The 17,799-nt window shown below is 66.0% G+C and overlaps 3 protein-coding genes across 7 annotated transcripts; 2 read left to right on the top strand and 1 right to left on the bottom strand.

Annotated features, from left to right (window-relative positions):
- Nucleotides 1-458: 458 nt before the first annotated feature.
- Nucleotides 459-3,164, top strand: C12H22orf15 (chromosome 12 C22orf15 homolog). Of its 3 annotated transcripts, XM_070475656.1 has the most exons (6): nucleotides 615-1,028; nucleotides 1,502-1,588; nucleotides 1,689-1,826; nucleotides 2,057-2,131; nucleotides 2,210-2,366; nucleotides 2,988-3,164. In XM_070475656.1, exons 1-6 carry the CDS (start codon nucleotides 1,004-1,006, stop codon nucleotides 3,046-3,048), a joined length of 543 nt encoding a protein of 180 aa, XP_070331757.1. In that variant the 5' UTR covers nucleotides 615-1,003; the 3' UTR covers nucleotides 3,049-3,164. The 3 variants fall into 3 exon arrangements, with proteins under 3 accessions (XP_070331758.1, XP_070331759.1, XP_070331757.1); XM_070475657.1 differs by lacking the exon at nucleotides 2,057-2,131 and having other exon boundaries at nucleotides 459-1,028; XM_070475658.1 differs by lacking the exon at nucleotides 1,502-1,588 and having other exon boundaries at nucleotides 463-1,028.
- CHCHD10 (coiled-coil-helix-coiled-coil-helix domain containing 10) lies at nucleotides 3,137-5,238 on the bottom strand. The gene is made up of 4 exons (XM_070475659.1): nucleotides 4,941-5,238; nucleotides 4,515-4,737; nucleotides 3,593-3,740; nucleotides 3,137-3,335 (listed from the first exon to the last, which is right to left on the bottom strand). The coding sequence occupies exons 1-4, from the start codon at nucleotides 4,979-4,981 to the stop codon at nucleotides 3,316-3,318; spliced, it is 432 nt and encodes a 143-aa protein (XP_070331760.1). The 5' UTR covers nucleotides 4,982-5,238; the 3' UTR covers nucleotides 3,137-3,315.
- A 1,987-nt stretch (nucleotides 5,239-7,225) lies between these two features.
- On the top strand, nucleotides 7,226-17,121 carry MMP11 (matrix metallopeptidase 11). Of its 3 annotated transcripts, XM_070475653.1 has the most exons (8): nucleotides 7,226-8,161; nucleotides 12,684-12,913; nucleotides 13,792-13,935; nucleotides 14,038-14,171; nucleotides 14,287-14,528; nucleotides 14,609-14,825; nucleotides 15,481-15,738; nucleotides 16,330-17,121. In XM_070475653.1, the coding sequence occupies exons 1-8, from the start codon at nucleotides 8,045-8,047 to the stop codon at nucleotides 16,461-16,463; spliced, it is 1,476 nt and encodes a 491-aa protein (XP_070331754.1). In that variant the 5' UTR covers nucleotides 7,226-8,044; the 3' UTR covers nucleotides 16,464-17,121. The 3 variants fall into 3 exon arrangements, with proteins under 3 accessions (XP_070331754.1, XP_070331751.1, XP_070331753.1); XM_070475650.1 differs by lacking the exon at nucleotides 7,226-8,161 and having other exon boundaries at nucleotides 10,779-12,913; XM_070475652.1 differs by lacking the exon at nucleotides 7,226-8,161 and having other exon boundaries at nucleotides 10,779-12,913; nucleotides 14,687-14,825.
- The last annotated feature ends 678 nt before the right edge of the window (nucleotides 17,122-17,799 follow it).

Genomic DNA, 17,799 nt, shown 5'->3' on the forward strand with positions numbered 1-17,799 from the left:
TGGAGGATGCTGGCAGCTTCTTACAAACGGAAACATGCTCTCCCCGGACAGCCCGCACCCCCCTCCCAGGATTTGCCCTCGAGAAAGAGAAATAAATGCCTGTTCACCCAGAGACCTGCAGGCGAGTGTCTGTACTGGCCTTCCTCATCATCACCCCACACGGGAAATGACCCAAAGAGCAGGCGGTGAGCGGATCCACAGACCATGGCCCCTCCAGGCAGGGGGACCCTCCTGGGATGAAGGGAAGGACCCACCGACACAGTGACAACCCCTGTGGATCCCACACGCAGGGAGTGCAAGGCCCTGCCCCGTCGGCCGCCTCCCTCTGCGTGACAGCCTGGCTGGGAGTTTGGGGGGCAATGAGGGACATGTTCTGTATCCTGACTGTGGAGAACACGTCGAAGGGTGGCTGTGAACCGTATGCCAATCATACCTCAATAACAACAGGGGACAGAAGAGGAGGAGGCCGGGAGTGCGCCTGGGAAGGGGGCCTGCAAGGTTGGGGATGCCCCCACCTCCAGGAACCTTCCCCACTCCCCTCCTGGGAGCTCTGTCTCTCCTTGTGGGCGGCGGAGGCGGGGGGTGTGGGCAGTGGTCTCTGGACACCTCTGGGCCCGAGGCTCCAACCCCTGCTAGAGCCCTGCACTGGGAATGCCCGGACCCCCTGCAAACGCCGTTACCCAGATACTGGGGGGAAGGCATTTCCTGCTCAGACCTCTTGGCAGCTCCCACTGTCATGGAAACCAGCTTGGAAGCTGGCTGAGGGGGCAGGGGAGGGAACCTCAGTCTTCTCTGATCCAGCAAGCGGGAGAAGGAGAAGGCCGAGGACCCTGGATTAGCTGCAGAGAGCCCCTGGGCTGAGCAAGGAGCTCCGCTTGAGCCTACCCACCCATCACCCCCTTGACCAGCATCTACCCAGGGCCCACCCTGCAGTCCAGCTCCACCCCAGCTCCTTCCCCAGGTGGGAAGTTGAGGGTCCGAGGGGTCTGTCCCCACCACGGCCATGTTTATCATGGTGATGTTCGGAGGTAAGTCACAGGGGGTCCCCTGTGCTGGCAGATGGGTGGGGGTACGTTCCCTCTGCCTTGTGGAGGGGGGAGAACGAGGAGGCAGTGTGGGGAAGGGGGTGCCCATGGGATGAGTCTGGGGGGAGTTGCTTGAGGAAAATCCCCGCCCAGGCTGGGTCCTGGGCGAGGCAGGCAGGCTCCTCTGGGCCACACAGCTGCCGTGGCGCCGCTGGGGGAGCGTGTGTTCCAACTGCCCCATCTCTTCGCTGGCCAGGGGTCCTGCAGCTCTCGGGGGCATGGGGCACCTGGCCTTCTGGTGGGGGGGCTGGTGCGGGATGGGGGTGGGGGGCTGCATGGTGGAGGCAAGAGTCGTTCAGACGTCTGGGGAGATGGAGTGGGGTACATTCCTGACCCCGTAGGCAGGAGGGAGGCAGAGCATCTGGTCTGGGGGGAAGGGTGGGTGCCATGCACCCACCTCCAACCCTCTCCCGCAGCTGGCTGCTGGGAGCTGGTGAACATCTGGTGCAGCCTCGGGACCCTCACCGCCCACCTGAGGCAGAGGTGCCAGGTGCCCCCTGACGGTGAGGGGGCAGCAACGGGTGCTGGAGGGCCAGCTGAGGGCCCCCCCACCCTGGCAGGGGAAGTATCATCCCTGCCCTGCCTCCCTCTCCACCCTCCCAGCAACCATCGCCCTGCTGGCTGAGGACGGGCACCTGGTCAACCTCGTGGAGGGGCTGGAGAAGGGGCCTTCCCCGGCGCCCTCCGTGGCCAGCCCCCCGCTGCAGGAGCGGGGAACCTATGTCCTGGTGCAGATCATCAGTAAGTGGGGTCCAAGATTCACGCCCCCCTGCAGTGACGTTGGAATATAAGAGAGACAGCATCCACGGGGCACCCATGCCCTGCAGAGTCCCCAGCCTGGCCAGGACCCAGCCCTGTCCTTCCCATCCAGTGCCCTGTCCTAAGCCCAGGCGGGGGGGTAAACATGTCCAGAGTTGGGGGGGCGCTGAGGACCACCAGCCAGCCAGTGATCAGACTCCCTCCCTCCACAGAGGGGGAGGGAGGGGACCCCATGCGCTATGAGTCCCTCCTGGAGAACCTGGATGCGTGGTGTCCAGAGCTGGCTGGTGAGTGTCACAGGAGAGCCTGGGGGTGGGGGCGCCTGCCCACCCGCGCACTCAGGCAGGGCATCCTGATCCTCACAGAGGAGCTGCGCTGGCGGTCGGGCCTGCCCCCCCAGGGTGACGGCCGGAGGTGGCACCTGGGCACTCAGCGTGGCCACCAGGAGCAAGGCCCTCCTTCACGGCCCCGAAGGGTGGGCTCCCTGCTGTCCTGCACCCAAGAGCCGGGGCCTGGAGCCAGGTAAGGAAGAGACATGGACCCCAGAGGGGCTGCTCACGCCCAGAAATAGGACCCCCCTCCCAGGGGACGGACGGATGTGTGTGCTGAGAGGTGGACCACAATGTCAGCCTCCCTCGGAGACACGCTGTACCCGAGGACAGGCCCCCATCAGCCCGCTGGGGGCTCGGTGACGGGGGGACGTGGGACAAGGCCTGGTACACAGTGGGTGCTCCGTGCAGAGACACTGAACGAACTCAGCGGAGGCAGCAGCTCCGAGTGTGCAATGGCATTTGAAGGGCCTGCTCCTCTGCCGGCAGGCCCCGTGAACTGGCACATCACGGCCAAGTGGCCGAGCCGGACTGAGATCCCAAGGGGCTGGCCGTGACCTCTGCTCGTGTGGTCAGGTGAAAAGGCCCGAAGCATTCCTCCTGCTGAATCTGCGATTATGGGGAAATTGCATCAGCAAGAGGGGCAAGGTCACCGACAGAGCATGAGGCCACCGTGGGGCCCCCAGAGACAAGAAGGGTGGAGGGGCGGGGGTCCCTGAGAGGAGGCAGCATGCTCCTCCGGGGTCTCCAGCCGGCCAGAGTCGGATGCCCTTGAGGCTTGAGGTCAGTAGTTAATGCCTCACCATCCGGTCAGCGCTGCCTATAGGATTACGCAGGATAACAAGGGCGCCTTCCGCACCTGGGACAGCAGCTGAAGGGTCGGCACCCCACCCCGCAGCAGGAATTCCATCTCCCACCACCCTGCCCCCTGCAGACAGTCCAACAAGAGGGGACACAGCAGGCTCGGCTAAAATAAAGGCTTTTAATTGCACGTTTTCATCTCAGATCATCTGTGAGGTGAGGGACCCCCTCCTCACTCCGGGTCCCAGCTCAGTGGGTACAATCTGACGTCGTGGTCTGGCTGTTGGTGGGAGGGGGGTGAAGGTGAGTGCAGGGCTGGCCACCCAATCTGCTCTGGTCTCTTAGGGCAGGGAGCTCAGACCTGTAGAGAGAGGAGGTCAGGCTGAAGGTACAGGAGCACCCGAGAGGCATAGGAGCACCTGGGAAGCATAGGAGCACACAGGATGAGTGGGAGCACCCAGGAGGAGCAAGAGCACCCGGGAGGAGCAGGAGCACCTGGGAGAAGTGGGAGCACCTGGGAAGCATAGGAGCACCCGGGAAGAGCGGGAGCACCCAGGAGGAGCAGGAGCAGTGAACCGCCCCTCCTGCCCCGGGGCCGGGCAGGCAGCGGGCACTCACCGTGATTGTACTTGCACTGCTTCAGGGCCTCGCTGAAGCCCTCGCACAGGGTCAGGTCGCTCTGGGTGGTGGAGCAGTCCAGGAACTGCCTGATCTCATAGGCGCAGGGCCCCGTCTGCAGGGGCGGCGGGGCAGCGCGCGCCGGGGCCTGGGGCACAGCACAGGAGGCAGCTGGGTCAGCTCGGGGTGGAAACCCCGGAGAGGACTCCGAAGCTGGGGGTGGCGGCTGCCCCTCCGCAGACCCCTGGCTCTGATGCCTCAGGGGTCCCTAGCAGGCAGTGTGCCCCAGGTCTCAGCGGCTCCATCCCTGAAACAGGGTGAGCCCACAGCCCTCTCGAAGCCCCTGCCACTGCTGCGGTGGTGCGGGAACCAGAGCAGGTAGGGTGGGAGGTGGGACATGGGTCTAGAAAAGCCCAGGGCGCTGCTGCTTTGAGCTCCAGGCCGACAGGTTCTAACACCTTCCTGGCTCAGCCACGCTGATCCTCGTGATCCCTGACCCCATCACTAAGCCCAAATGTGGCTCAGGACTGGTGCGGTGCCCAGTGGGGGACAGGTCAGCAGGCCCAAACTCACTGACTACCAGTCACCCCTGGGCGCAGGAAGGGGCCTCCTGGGGGATAGGGGGTGAGGGGAGAGCGGGCATTCAGGAGCTCCAACAGCCCTCCCTTCTACTAGGGTTGGGCAACTTTGGGCCGTCTGTGACCCCAAGGGCCTCGGTTTCCCCATCTTTAAAGAGCTGGGTTGGTGTCTGTCTACAGGGTTCTAGGGACCTTGGCCACAGGGGATGGGTTGAGAGAGCCTGCCTGTGAGTGACCCGAGGCCAACAGCTGAGTGACCAGTAGGACCCTTCTTGGGGCGGCTCTGGACTGGCGCATCACCCCGCGCTGTGTCGGGCCTCATCTTCCTCTGAGCCCTTGCTCACCTGCTGGGCGGCAGGCTGGGCGGGCTCTGAGCTCCCCCCACTGAAGGCTCCGGTCAGGGCGCTGCCCACGACGTGGCCCACAGCCGAGCCCACGGCCACTCCGGCGGCGGTGGTCGCCATCTGCGCCATCAGGCCGGGCTGGCCCGACGGGGCGGGGGCCGGGGCCGCGGCCGAGGGCGGCGGGTGCGCAGGCGGGTGGGCGGCAGAGGGCGCGGCGGGGCGGCTGTGGGATGCGGGGAGAAGTGGGGTCATTCCTAGTCGGACCCCAGGCCGGGCAACCACCGTCCTAGACGCGCGGTGGCGCGCCCCCCGCCCCGCCCCCGCCAAGATGGCGCGGCCGTCACCAAGGTCACGCTGTCGCGTCCTTGCCGGGCGGCGCTTAGCCCGCGCCCGCGCCCGCTGCCCGGCGCCCGCGCCGGCTCCTACCTAGCTGGCCGCGAGGCCACGCTGCGGCTCCCCCGGGGCATGGTGGCGGCGGCGGCGGCGGCGGCGGAGCCGGACAAGTCGAGTCGGAGACGGCGACGGCGACGTTGGCTGTGGCTCCGGGAAGGAGGCGACGGCGCCGGTCCCCGCCGGCGGGGCGGGGCCGGGGCGGGACCGCGGGGACACGCCCCCTTCGGGAGGCCTTGGGCCCGATCACGCGGCACCCCCGCGGGTCCCCGGCTTCTCCCTCGGCAGCTCCGGGGGTCGGTGAGCCTGCGCCCTCCTGGCCGCCGGCCCGCGCTGTGTGCGCCCTAGGGAAACGCAGCCGCTGTGGCAGGGCGCGGAGGGCGCACGCAGGGGCCACGGGACGTTCCTTCAAAGGCCGCGTCGGAACGCGGCGAGCCGAACCACGGGCGGTCTGGCGATCGGCCGAGCCCTGCTCCTGCCCCTTCCGTGGGGCCGGGCTCGCTGGCTCCTGCGTGGCCCCAGGGTCGCGCGTGGACTGGGGCGGATACAAAGCATGCACCCCTGTCTGCCCCGAGCAAGCCTCGCACGACTGCTCACAGAGCACCCACCAGGAGGCGTCCGGTATCCCGCCCCCCCCCACCACTTCGGTTCAGTTCAGTTCAGTTGCTCAGTCAGGTCCAACTCTTCGCGACCCCACGGACTGCAGCACCCCAGGCTTCCCTGTCCATCACCAACTCCTGGAGTTTACTCAAACTCATATTCATTTAGTCGGTGTTGCCATCTAACCATCTCATCCTCTGTTGTCCCCTTCTTGTCCTGCCTTCAATCTTTCCCAGCATCAGGGTCCTTTCCGATGAGTCAGTTCTTTGCATCAGGTAGCCAGAGTATTGGAGTTTCAGCTTCAGCATCAGTCCTTCCAATGAACACTCAGGACTGATTACCTTTAGGATGGACTGGTTGGATGCAGTGCCAGACCCTGACCATGTTTATCCGGCGTGTCCTTTCCAAAGGCCATCCCCTGCTGGCCTAGGGGCATTGCTGCAGGTTTGAATTCTGTGGCCTCGAATTTTACCCCTTGGTTCCAAGTCCAGGGCAGGGCCATCCAGATTCAGGACGCTTCCCAGCCATTCAGGAACGGCAGGTTTTCACGGTTTTCATTTTTTCTGAATGAGTTCTGAGTGGTCATATCGGTGCCCTTGGCGGGGTGGGCTCCCGACTTTCCTATCCCCACATCACAGTTCCCTACCCCCAAGGGAGGGCTCCTGGCACCGGGACTGCGAGGAGGATGAAGTCAAGAGCAGAAGCATCGGGTGGGGGGCTCAGGTGGGGAGAGGAGGCCCCTCTGTGAGGAGGGGAGGGCAGGCAAGCAGGGAACAGGGGCACCGGCAGTGTCTGGCAGGCTGGATGATGTCACGACTGCGTCCCGACCACACAGTCCTTTCAGCCAGCCCGGGAGGCAGGGTCCTCCCCGAGCCCCATCTGGGCCTGGGCTTCAGTTTTCTCCCCTCTGCAATGGGGTGACCATTTGCCTCCAGGAGAGGGGAGCGTGTAAAGGTGGCCACTCTCTTCTTGCAGACATGCCAGGCCTGGGCCAGCCTCCACCCCTTTGCTCCTGCAGCCCCTGCTGACCTGCTCTTTTTTGCCAAACCGACCCCTCCTGGGCTGATCAGGGTCCCGCTGCTTCAGGAAGCCCTCTGGGACCAGCTCAGCTTGCTATAACTGTGGCTTTCCATGGTGGAAATGTGGAAAGGTTGTTACTAAAAACTCCCATGACTGGTGGATTGCAGGTCCCCAAAACAAGGCCATGCATCCCTGGAGGCACTCAAGACCACTTAAGGTAGTTAAACATTTTTACTTTATGCATTTTCATGTGTATCAGAAAGAAAAAAAAATGTATCGTCAGTTCATTAAATCCATGATTTCTTGACCAATATTTCTAAGATGAGGCTGAAGTAAGCATTTCCATTTTTAAAAAAGTAAATCACTCTGAAGAAACAAATGGAAGGACTTCCCTGAGGGTCCGGTGGTGAAGAGTCCATGCTTCCAACGCAGGGGGCAGGGGTTCGATCCCAGATCAGGGAACTAAGAGCTCACATGCATTGCAGCCAGGCCAAAAGTTTTTAAAAGGAAGAAAAAGATGGCAAACGGCCTAGGGAGTGAAAAACCACAGCAGTCTTCCCTCTGCTCGCCCTCTAGGGGTCTCTGTGGAGCCTCCCTGGAGAGGCCGCGGCGGCTCCGGGGACTGGAGGGGGAGGCGGGGTTGAGTCCGCCGGTGGCCCTCCCCTCGCTGCCCGTCCCCTCCCTTTTCAGGCCCAGCCTCGCCCTGCGGCGGCCCAGGGCCCGACCCGCCGGGACGGGGGCCGCCGTGTCCCGGCTCCCCGGGGGTCAAGCAGACTGCCTGCGCACGGGGTCACCACAGGGGCTGTATGACCCCTTCCCAGTGTGGTCAGACCCCTCCCTCTGACTCTCACAGACGCGTCCTCGCCTCAGGAGGCTGGCCCTGAGGGCCTCTGAGGAGCCTGCTCGTCAGGCCAAGGGGCGGCGTGGGGTCCCCAGCGCCCCGCACAGACACTGCCTTCTGACCGCCTCCTCCCAACAGCTGACCTGAGAAGAAGGCCTCCCGACCCCTCATCCTGCCCGGCGGTTTGGAAAAAGCCTCATCGGGCCCCTCTCTCCTGGGGCCTCAGCCTCCTCCTCTGTGAACTGGCGGATTCTGCCAAGCTGACGTCCTGGCCAGCCGCCTCCCCGTGGCTCAGGGTCCCCGGGACACAGCTGGATGTCCCTGCTCGGGATGCACCTTCCCAAGTTGGGCCTGTCAGGAGGCGGGGGCGAGCAAGGAAACTCGACTCCTCTCAGACGGCCCATCGCGCTGGGGAAACTGAGGCCCGGAGCAACGGCACCCCCTGGCCAAGGTCACCCGCCAGCACCCCCTCCTCCCCGTCCCTCCGGGCCTCCGAGACCGCAGCCCGGCACGCCGCGGGAAGGACCGGATCTGCGGGCCGGGCCACCCCCCCTCCCTGGCCGCCGGCGCGGGGCGAGTGCAGAACAAAAGCGGGGGCGGGGCCGGGGCGGGGGCGGGGCTGAGGCTATAAGGGGCGGCGGCCGGCGGCGGCCCAGCAGGCCCTGCAGCCCCGGGGCGGATGGCTCGGGCCGCCGGGCTCCGCGGCGCGGCTCCGCGCGCCCTCCTGCTCCCGCTGCTGCTGCTGCTGCTGCTCCTGCCGCTGCCGCTGCTGCTGGCCCGGGCCCCGCGGCCGCCGGTGAGTGCCCACCGCCCGCCGCCCAGCAGCCCCCGGCCCCGCCCCGCCCTCCACGCCGAGGGGCGCCGGCCGGCAGAGCTGGACCCATGGGGGCGTCCGGGAGTGGCCCGTTACCCTGAAACGCTGTCTGGGTGCCCCGGGGGCGTTATGGATAGTGAGCTTCCCGTCCCCGGAGGTATGCAAGTGGAGCCGGCGCCGGGATTGCTTGGACTGGCTGGTGAGCGGGACTCGGTCGGACGCTAGACGCACGCCACCACCCGCCCAGCTCCGGGACCTGCCCCCTCCGCACCCCCCGGCCGCTATCCTGGGGGTGTGTGTGTGTGTTGCAGGGGAGGGACAGCGGGAGTGGCTACAGGGCTCCCGACACACCATAGGGACAAAGACCCGTGGGTCTCCAGCTGGCGTCAGCCGCCAGGTGTGTGGCCTCGGTGAGCACGCCTCCAGACAGGAGGGCGCGAGAGGTCTGAGCCTGGCGGAGACAGATGCCACCGCCTGGGACCTGTGAGTGGCAGGATCGGGAGGCCGCGGAGCCGGGAGGCAGCCGGAGCGTGAGAGCTCCGGATTGCCCCAGCGGGGCCGGTGACAGGGGGGACGCCCCTGTGTGTGCCAGCCTGCGTGTGCCCTGAAGGCTGCGCCCTCCCCAACAGCTGGGGCTTCAGGGGACCAGTCACAGCCTGGGCTACTGCAGGCACATAGCTCCCTGGGTGCCTGGCCCGCTCGGGCGTGCCGCTGAGCTTCCAGCCTGACCGGGCAGGGATGGGGGGCAGAGATGGGGTTGTTAGCGGGGATGGGGGCGGGGGTGCAGGCAGACTCTCAGGGGACAGCTCTGGGGACGAGGGAGGTCTGGCCAGCCTGGGCCCCTCTGTCCAGCCACGCCAGCTCTGCCCTGGCCAGTCTTGCCCCCTGGCAGCGCTGGGGATGGAAGGGGTGGTGGGTACCTATGTCCAGGGGCCCTGCCTCCTCCCCAGCCCCGCCCGGCCCCCTAGGCCTGGGGGCAGAGTCTAGGGGTCACCCTGGGGAGCTGCTGAATCCGCGGGTTTAGGAACCAGAGGGATCTGGGCTTTTGAACCACATGGCCCTAGGTGAGCCCTCCGGCGCCTCGGTAGCCCTCACCCCCAGCCTTGTCCAGTGGGCGGGTGGGAGGCGACAGTGCCCACTGCCGGGCCAAAGAGCATCTGCAGGGAGGCCAGGAGAGCTGGGCACACGGACACATTCCGTCACCTGGAGCTGCCACTGTGCCGCTTGTGCGGGGTCAGGTGGGGTCTGAGCCGGGCTGCTGTCTGTCACCCTGCAGATATGCAGGGGGCACTCGGGGTCACCTCGGACGTGCTTATCCCTGGACTGCTGTTGGCAGGGCCAGGAAGGCTCTGTAAATATTTATCCATCCCAGCTCACAGCTTTCAGGGTTGATGAAAGCCCCGCCGCCCGCCCGCTGTGGGGGACCCCGCCTTCCCTTCTGGAACCAGCAAGGGAGGTGGGGGAGGGAGGAGATGGACCTGCCTGCCCAGGAGCAGGCAGTGTGACTCGGGCGGGTCACTCAACCTCTCCGAGCCTCAGAGAGGCCCGGGATGGTGTGCGGATGCTCCCTGCCTTCCTTTCAGCCGGCAGCGTCCTCCCCTTGGGGTCGCCTCCTGCCCACCGCAGAGGGGGTGGCTATGGGGACCTGGGCCAACGGCAGGCAGGCTGGGGAGGGCACACCCAACCCAGCCGTGCCCAGCGCTTCCCAGTCCGGGGGCCCCCTCACTCCCAACCGCTGGCTGCCTCCCATTTTCCCGATTGCAGGTTGACCCCTGCCCAAGTGATTCCTCAAGGATGTGTGAGGCTGTGGTGTGGTGCCCATCGGGGAGAGATGGGGTGAGCGGGCTGGGCACCCCTGCCCAGGGCAGGCCCAGGGAGACGCTGGCCAACGAGCAGGGAGGACAAGCAGCCATCTCAGGAATGTGGGTTTTGGAGATGAGCCACAGCTTGGGGGTTGGGGGGGGGGGCCGTGGGTGGGGAGGCCTGATCCCCAGGTCTAGGTCCAGCTCTGGGCTCCCTGGCTGTGTGACCCTGGGCCAAGACCTGGACCTCTCTGGGCCCTGTCTCTTCCCCTGGGAGTTGGGGCGATGCCTGCTCCCTAATCCCCCAGGGCTGTGGATGAGGCAGGCGTGGTGTGTGCTCACCCCCACCTCACTGCCTCCCAGCAGCCCCAGGCGGGGTGGGGGGGGACTGGCACACCCAGGTGAGCGATCAGGCCTCGCAGCTAGGGAGAGACCCCAGCCCCAGGCTGAAAAGGACGTGGGGAGACAGAGTGTGCGAGGGTGGCGGGGCAGGGGCATGCGTCCTGTCCCAGCAGTGGGGAAACTGAGGCCAAGACCCTGTGGGTGGTGGGCTCCAGCAAAGGACCTCGCTGCCGTGGGGCCCTGATCGTAGATCCTCCAGGAGTGGTGACCATGACGTGGGCAGGGGACCAGATGCCCGGCTCGCAGGTGGACCCGGCGCAAGTCACCCTTTCTGGCCCTGAGAGCTTCCTTCCAGCTGCCACTCCTGCGTTCTGATGTCAAGTCTGGAGGCCTGGGGGGGAGGTGGGGGCTGACCGCCAGGTGGGGGAGGGCAGGACTTTGGCAGAGCAGCGTCCCAGAGGGGGAGAAGCCAGCCCGGGGAGGGAACTCCTTCCGTGCCTGCTGCCCCAGAGGGTGTTACAGAGAGAGGTCGGATACCCTTCGCCGCGGCCCCGTTCCCACTGGACAGATAGGAGAGTGGAGGCTGAGAGAGGGCTGTGAGTTGCCCAGGGTCTCCGTGGCGTGGAACTGGGCCTTCTGAATCTCAGAGCCAGGGATCTCGCCACTGCACTGAGGGTGCCAGGATGCAGGGGTCCGGGCCTGGACCTAGCGCCTCGTGGGGGCAGGAGAGGAAGGCACGGTGGGCATGCCTATCACCCACCGCCCCCCTGAGGCTTGCTGCTCAGGCCTCCCTGGGAGGGGCAGAGGAGAGGGGAGATTTTCCCTCACTGGCAGGCTGGGCTCTGGGCTCTCTGGGGCTCCGGGGGAACAACGCACCCCTGGCTTTTCTGGGTTGGGTCCTGGGAGCCCTGTCACGGTGGAGGAAAGGATTTCTGTTCCTCCTGGAGGTCACGGAGCTGGTGTGGGGAGGAGCAGGGGCAGGCCCGGGGCCCACCTCCCCAGTGTGAGACCTGGACATGTGTCCTCCCGCCCCCCACTCCCGGGGGTGGGGGTGGAGGGTCCAGTGAACCCTGCCCCCAAAGTGTCTGGACGACAGCAGGTACTTGGTCATTTCCCCTTCCTCCTCTTTGGTCGCCCTGGTGGGGCCAGTCCCTCCCCTGGGGAAGGGGGACCCCAGCCTGAAGGACAGAGCAGAGCTGGGGTCAGGGGTGTGCTGGGAGCGCAGAGAGCCTCCTGCCCTGCCTGCAGCTGGCAGGGGCTGGGATGCTCGTCTGAGCTCTGGGGTGCCCAGGGCCTGGGAGCGTCGCCAGAGGCTGAGGCTGAGGGTGGGGCCCCGGCGGCCCGGCTCCTGCCCCAAATATGGCTCGGGAAGGCCACAGCGGCGCGAAGCAGACAGGCTGGGCTGGACGGGCGCTGAGGCTCCCCCAGCTCTGCTATGACCCACGCTGGGCCCTCACCTGCGGCCCGGGGTGCCACGGCCCCCGCTTGGCTCCACCGTGTCCTTGCGGGCTGATCCCACGGGCTCTCCCAGCCTCTCTGAGCTTCCGCTTTTTCCAGGCAGGGGAACCATGACCTCCAGGCTGGGACGTGGGGAGGGTGGGCGCGCCAGGTCAGAATCACCCCTCCACTGGGCAAGTGTGGTCCAGGATCCCTTGCAGGGTGGGGGCTGGGCGTCTGGGAACTGCCAGACCCCCCACCCATGTGGAGAGGACACACAGCCCACACAGAGGCCGTGCCCCCGCTGCCAGCAGCGGGAGAGAACCCAACCGTGGCCAAACACATAAATAACTGAACGATAAAAGTTTTAAAGATCGTTACTTTAAAAAAACAAGTGCGCCCCAGGGATCAGACCCCAGTTCCCGGTGCCCTGAGTGGCGCCAGCCCCATGCTGAGCGCAGCCTGGTTGGTTCACCCCCATATCCACGCTGGAGGGAGGGATCACCCCTACTTGTCAGGTGGGCAGATGCAGGCGGGGCAGGGCCGCAGCCCCCCCATGCTGGCGGGTGGCCGCAGTGTACATCCTGGGCAGGGGCCAGCTCATGGAGCTGGATAGGACAGACCTGGGGGCTGGGGGTGCCCAGGAAGAAACAGAAGGGGAGAGGCATCTGCTGGGGGGTCCCTTCGGGGCTGTGTGTGAAGAGGGCAGGCGGGCCTGCAGCCCCACCCACCCCTCCCCAGCCCAAACGGCGGGCGTAAGGGACCCTGGGCGCCTGGGGCCCTCCAGGAGGGGGCAGGAGGCCCTGGGATCAGCGTCTGGATGCCAGGCAGCCCGCCGGGCCACCGTACTCCCTGCTGGCCTCCGCTGGAGTGAGGCTGCGCTGACGTCCACACCTCTGACCTGGGGCCTGTCTCCCGCTCAGGACGCCCCCCGCCGCCACCCCGTGAGCAGAGGGCCGGAGCCGTGGCTGGAGGCCCCTCCCGACAGCGATGCCCCTGCCCTGGCCGCCCAGGAGGCCCTCCCGCCCGCTGGCCGCCCCAGACCTCCCCGCTGCGGTGTGCCCAACCCGCCCGATGGGCTGAGTGCCCGCAACCGACAGAAGCGGTTCGTGCTGTCGGGTGGGCGCTGGGAGAAGACGGACCTCACCTACAGGTAGGGCAGATGACCACAAGCTGGTCTTTGACCTCCACCTGCTGTCTGAGACACACCGGGGTGGCTGGGGGGCCAGATCCCTGTGGCCAACAGGATGGAGTGTCCCCTGACTACTGCGCCTGCTGGTCAGTGCCCCAAACCCACACTTAGATGCGCTCCCACGCCCTCCGCAGACCCACGGGGCACGGCCATCAGTCACCCACGCCCCTCCTCGGGGGCACGGTCTCTGCACCATCTGGCCGCTCCGCAGACCCATGGGGCACGGCCATCAGTCACCCACGCAACCTGTGCTGGCACCGTGCTGCGGGCCAGGCCCCGGGATGCTCGATGAGGCAGACACGGCCCTCCTCCCCCGAGGGAGCGAGGTGCTCCCCACGCCCGGTTCAGACCTAGCGCCGCGCTCAGGATCCACACAGGGAGGGACCCGCCGGGGCAGGCCGGGTGACGGCTCGGGTGACCTTGGCCCCTGGTGCTGAGACTTACACATCCTGCAGCGGGGCGGGGCGGGGGGCGGCGTGAAGACGGGTGTGGTGTCCCGTGTCATGGCAGCTGGGACTCCTAGGGGCCCTGGAAGTGTCCTGGGTGGGGAGCCTGGGGACCCAGGAGGGGCAGGTCCCGGGGCCCAAGGTCTCCCCACGGTCAGTGGCACGTTCAGGTCTGGGGGGGGCCACGGGGCTCCTGGGTCCTTTCCTCCCAGTGCAGACCCTCGCAGGCACCTAAGGGCACACAGACCACATGAAGGTGTGCCCATGTGGCGCAGGGAGCGGTGGGCACCCTCAGAGCACACCTGCCCCCTCTGTGCATCCGGGACAGCCAGCAGGGGCTGACGCTACCCCACGAGCCAGACCCAGCCCCCCCACCATCCCCGTGCTCCCCAGGATCCTCCGGTTCCCATGGCAGCTGCTGCGGGAACAGGTGCGGCAGGCGGTGGCGGAGGCCCTCCAGGTGTGGAGCGACGTCACGCCACTCACCTTCACCGAGGTGCATGAGGGCCACGCCGACATCGTGATTGACTTCACCAGGTGAGCCAGGGGCCTGGGGACCCCGCCCCCCACCAACCCCGGGAAGGAAACCCACCTGCCAGCAGCCAGTGACTCTGCCCCTACCCACCCCCCACCACACAGGTACTGGCATGGGGACAACCTGCCCTTTGACGGACCTGGGGGCATCCTGGCCCACGCCTTCTTCCCCAAGACCCACCGAGAAGGGGACGTCCACTTCGACTACGATGAGACCTGGACCATCGGGGACAACCAGGGTAGGGGCTGGGGCCCCGCTTTCCGGAGGGGCCCTGCTGAGGCCCCAGAGCCGGGCCCGGGCTCGGCGTCCTGCTGCAGGAGCTCACGCATTGCTGGGCTGTCTCCCTCTTCCAGGCACAGACCTCCTGCAGGTGGCAGCCCACGAGTTTGGCCACGTGCTCGGGCTGCAGCACACGACAGCTGCGAAGGCCCTGATGTCCCCCTTCTACACCTTCCGCTACCCTCTGAGCCTCAGCCCGGACGACCGCAGGGGCATCCAGCAGCTGTACGGCCGGCCTCGGCTAGCTCCCACGTCCAGGCCCCCGGATCTGGGCCCTGGCACCGGGGCGGACACCAACGAGATCGCGCCGCTGGAGGTGAGGCCCTGCTCCCCCTCCCCACAGCTCCCTCTGCGGCTCCACCATGGGCTCCTCCTGACCCTTCGCTCTCACCCCAGCCGGACGCCCCACCGGACGCCTGCCAGGTGTCCTTTGACGCGGCAGCCACCATCCGCGGTGAACTCTTCTTCTTCAAGGCAGGCTTTGTGTGGCGGCTGCGTGGGGGCCGGCTGCAGCCCGGCTACCCTGCGCTGGCCTCTCGCCACTGGCAGGGGCTGCCCAGCCCTGTGGACGCGGCCTTCGAGGATGCCCAGGGCCACATCTGGTTCTTCCAAGGTGAGTGGGCCAGGTCACACTTAGGAGACTGCTGGGAGCCAGGAACATCACGGCCAAGGGTAGGGACAGGCAGACGGGATGAGCAGATGAACAGATGGAGGGGGCCCCAGAGTCTTGGGGCCCAGGGAAAGTGTGGCTAATGCCTTTGGGCACAGCTGGGAGGCTTCCTGGAGGAGGCGGTTGTCGAGGCTGGAGTAGGATGGAAGGTATTGCACCCCATGAAGCACGTGTGATCCTGGGCCCTGGCCTAGAGACGAGGCTCCGGGGCTCAGAGGTGGTGAAGTGACCCGCGTGAGGTCGGGAGGGATGTGAGCTCACTGTGCCAGAGATGGGAGCCTGGAGCACGCCAGGGGCAGGGCCTGCTGCCTGAGGGCCGGCACCGGGGTGAGCAGCCAAGTGCAGGGAGGGAGCAGGCGCCCAGGTGGCCTCTTCGCTGCTCAGAACGACCTTTCCCACCTGTGCCTCCCGGGGCTGCCGGCATTGCCCAGTGTCCTTGGGGGTAGGGGTGCGAAGCAGGCGTTATTACCGGCCTTTGGTGTTTTATGGACAAGGAAACTGAGGCTGGGAAGGCCCGAGGTGGTGTTGGTGGCGGAACGTGGCCGCTGGGCAGCCCTGTTGCAGCACGCACACGCCAACCCCTCCGTTTCTCCAACAGGAGCTCAGTACTGGGTGTATGATGGCGAGAAGCCGGTCCTGGGTCCCGCGCCCCTCTCTGAGCTGGGCCTGCGGGGATCCGCGGTCCATGCGGCCCTGGTGTGGGGCTCCGAGAAGAGTAAGATCTACTTCTTCCAAGGCGGGGACTACTGGCGCTTCCAGCCCAGCGCCCGCCGCGTGGACAGCCCCGTGCCGCGCCGGGCCACTGACTGGCGAGGGGTGCCCTCGGAGATCGACGCGGCCTTCCAGGATGCTGAAGGTGTGCGGGGGGTGGGGCCCCTGCCCAGCCCGCTCCCACTCCGCCCCTCCTCCTGCCAAGGACCATGCGGACCCCCTGTGCGCCGTCTTTGTGGCCGTGGGCACCAGGCACAGCATGGAGACTGAGGCGCATGCCCAGGTCCCTCGGGGGTGGCTGGTGAAATCACCACCACCACGTGCTGAGGGCGTCAGAGGCTCCAGCCCCTGTCAGGCTGGGTGGTAGCTCAGACCAGACCCTGGGGGCAGGCGGAAGGGCTCACCCAAGGGTAGGAAGACCCTGGGGCTTCCCTGGTGGCTCAGATGGTAAAGTGTCTGCATGCAATGCGTGAGACCTGGGTTCGATCCCTGGGTCGGGAAGATCCCCTGGAGAAGGAAATGGCAATGCCCTCCAGTACTCTTGCCTGGAGAATTCCACGGACGGAGGAGCCTGGTACACTACCGTCCATGGGGTCGCAAAGTCAGATACAACTGAGCGACCTCACTTTCTTAAGGGCCGCCTGAGGTCCTCGGTCTTCAAGGAACCCAGCAGTGGCCAAGGCTTGCGCCCACCCCTGTGTCCACTTACCAGGCCCTGACCCTCCTGTCTCCTCAGGCTTCGCCTACTTCCTGCGTGGCCGCCTCTACTGGAAGTTTGACCCCGTGAAGGTGAAAGCCCTGGAGGGCTTCCCCCGCCTCGTGGGCCCCGACTTCTTCAGCTGTACCGAGGCTGCCAACACTCTCCGCTGAGCACCGCTTGGCTGTCCTCAGGCCCCTGACACGTCCACACTGGAGGCCGTGGCCATGGCCGTGGCCGTGGGCACCAGGCAGGGCACGGAGCCGCGTCTGCTGGGGAGGTGGGCGAGTGCTGCCACCAGGACTGCAGGGAGGGCCACGCAGGTCGTGGCCACTGCCAGCGACTGTCTGAGACTGGGCAGGGGGCTTTGGCATGGAGGCTGAGGGTGGTCTTGGGCCGGCTCCACCCAGCCTGTGCAGGTCACATGGAACCCAGCTGCCCACGGTCTCCGTCCACACCCCTCAGGGTCGGGCCTCAGCAGGGTTGGGGGAGCTGGAACCCTCCCCGTCCTTGCTGTGGGGTCCCACAGGGGGCTGGCATGTGGGTGTCAGGGTCCTGCACCTCCTGCCTCCCACAGGGGTTGCTCTGGGTAGGTACTGCCTTCCAGCTTGGTGGTTCTGGAGACTTATTTCCCATGATCCAGGCCAAAAGGCCCAGTCAGCTGGTGGGGGTGCTTCCTGCCGGAGACCCTGCGCCCTGAGGGCCCCAGTATACCTCAGTCTTATCACGGGTCAGATCCTCCAAAGCCATGTAAATGTGTACAGTGTGTATAAAGCTGTTTTGTTTTCCTTTTCTTTTTTACTGACTGTCATTAAACACGGTCATTTTCTACCTGCCTGCCTGGGGTGTCTCTGTGAGTGCAAGGCCAGGATAGGGATGGAACTGGACCAGCGAGTTGGGAGGCTTGGCTGGGGACCCCGCTCGGTCCCCTGGTCCTTGGGGCTGGGTGTCGCGTTTAGAGCTCCCCCTGCCCCATCTTGTCCTGCCTGAATGCCTGCGGTGGCTTCACAGTCTGCCCCCCACTTCCCCAGCAGCCTCTCAGACCATCGTCCAGCAAGTGCTGCTCACCTTTCCCGATCCTGCCACTGTCAGGACACAGAGCCAAACTCAAGGTTACCTTGCCTGACTCCTCACTCTCTGGGATCTACTTGCCTGGCACCCTCAGAAAGCCAAGGATCCGCCTGCGATGCAGGAGTGAGTGAAGTTTCTCAGTCATGTCCCTCTCTTTTGCAACCCCATGGACTGTAGCCTACCAGGCTCCTCTGTCTATGGGATTTTTCAGGCAAGAGTACTGGAGTGGGTTGCCATTTCCTTCTCCAGGGGATCTTTCCAACTCAGGTCTCCCGCATAGCAGGCAGATTCTTTACCATCTGAGCCACCAGGCAATGCATGAGACCTAGGTTCAGTCTCTGGGCGGGGAAGATCCCCTGGAGAAGGGAATGACAACCTGCTCCAGTATTCTTGCTTGGGTGGGCTACAGCCCACAGGGTGCAAAGAGACAGGACTGAG

The sequence above is a fragment of the Odocoileus virginianus genome, chromosome 12 (assembly GCF_023699985.2).
Source record: "Odocoileus virginianus isolate 20LAN1187 ecotype Illinois chromosome 12, Ovbor_1.2, whole genome shotgun sequence".
NCBI classification, from domain to species: Eukaryota; Metazoa; Chordata; class Mammalia; order Artiodactyla; family Cervidae; genus Odocoileus; species Odocoileus virginianus.

What these genes read in the sequence shown, in the direction of transcription:
- C12H22orf15 (XM_070475656.1), top strand. Translation starts at nt 1,004, where the DNA reads ATGTTTATCATGGTGATGTTCGGAG. An exon ending in GTGCCAGGTGCCCCCTGACG is followed by an intron (nt 1,589 to 1,688) that starts GTGAGGGGGCAG and finishes CCACCCTCCCAG; the next exon opens with CAACCATCGCCCTGCTGGCT. An exon ending in GTGGTGTCCAGAGCTGGCTG is followed by an intron (nt 2,132 to 2,209) that starts GTGAGTGTCACA and finishes TGATCCTCACAG; the next exon opens with AGGAGCTGCGCTGGCGGTCG.
- CHCHD10 (XM_070475659.1), bottom strand. Translation starts at nt 4,981, where the DNA reads ATGCCCCGGGGGAGCCGCAGCGTGGCCTCGCGGCCAGCTAG. An exon ending in CCCAGCCTGCCGCCCAGCAG is followed by an intron (nt 3,741 to 4,514) that starts GTGAGCAAGGGC and finishes GCTGTGCCCCAG; the next exon opens with GCCCCGGCGCGCGCTGCCCC. An exon ending in GCAGTGCAAGTACAATCACG is followed by an intron (nt 3,336 to 3,592) that starts GTGAGTGCCCGC and finishes CTCTCTCTACAG; the next exon opens with GTCTGAGCTCCCTGCCCTAA.
- MMP11 (XM_070475650.1), top strand. Translation starts at nt 12,363, where the DNA reads ATGGAGCTGGATAGGACAGACCTGGGGGCTGGGGGTGCCCAGGAAGAA. An exon ending in GACCATCGGGGACAACCAGG is followed by an intron (nt 14,172 to 14,286) that starts GTAGGGGCTGGG and finishes TCCCTCTTCCAG; the next exon opens with GCACAGACCTCCTGCAGGTG. An exon ending in ACGAGATCGCGCCGCTGGAG is followed by an intron (nt 14,529 to 14,608) that starts GTGAGGCCCTGC and finishes CTCTCACCCCAG; the next exon opens with CCGGACGCCCCACCGGACGC.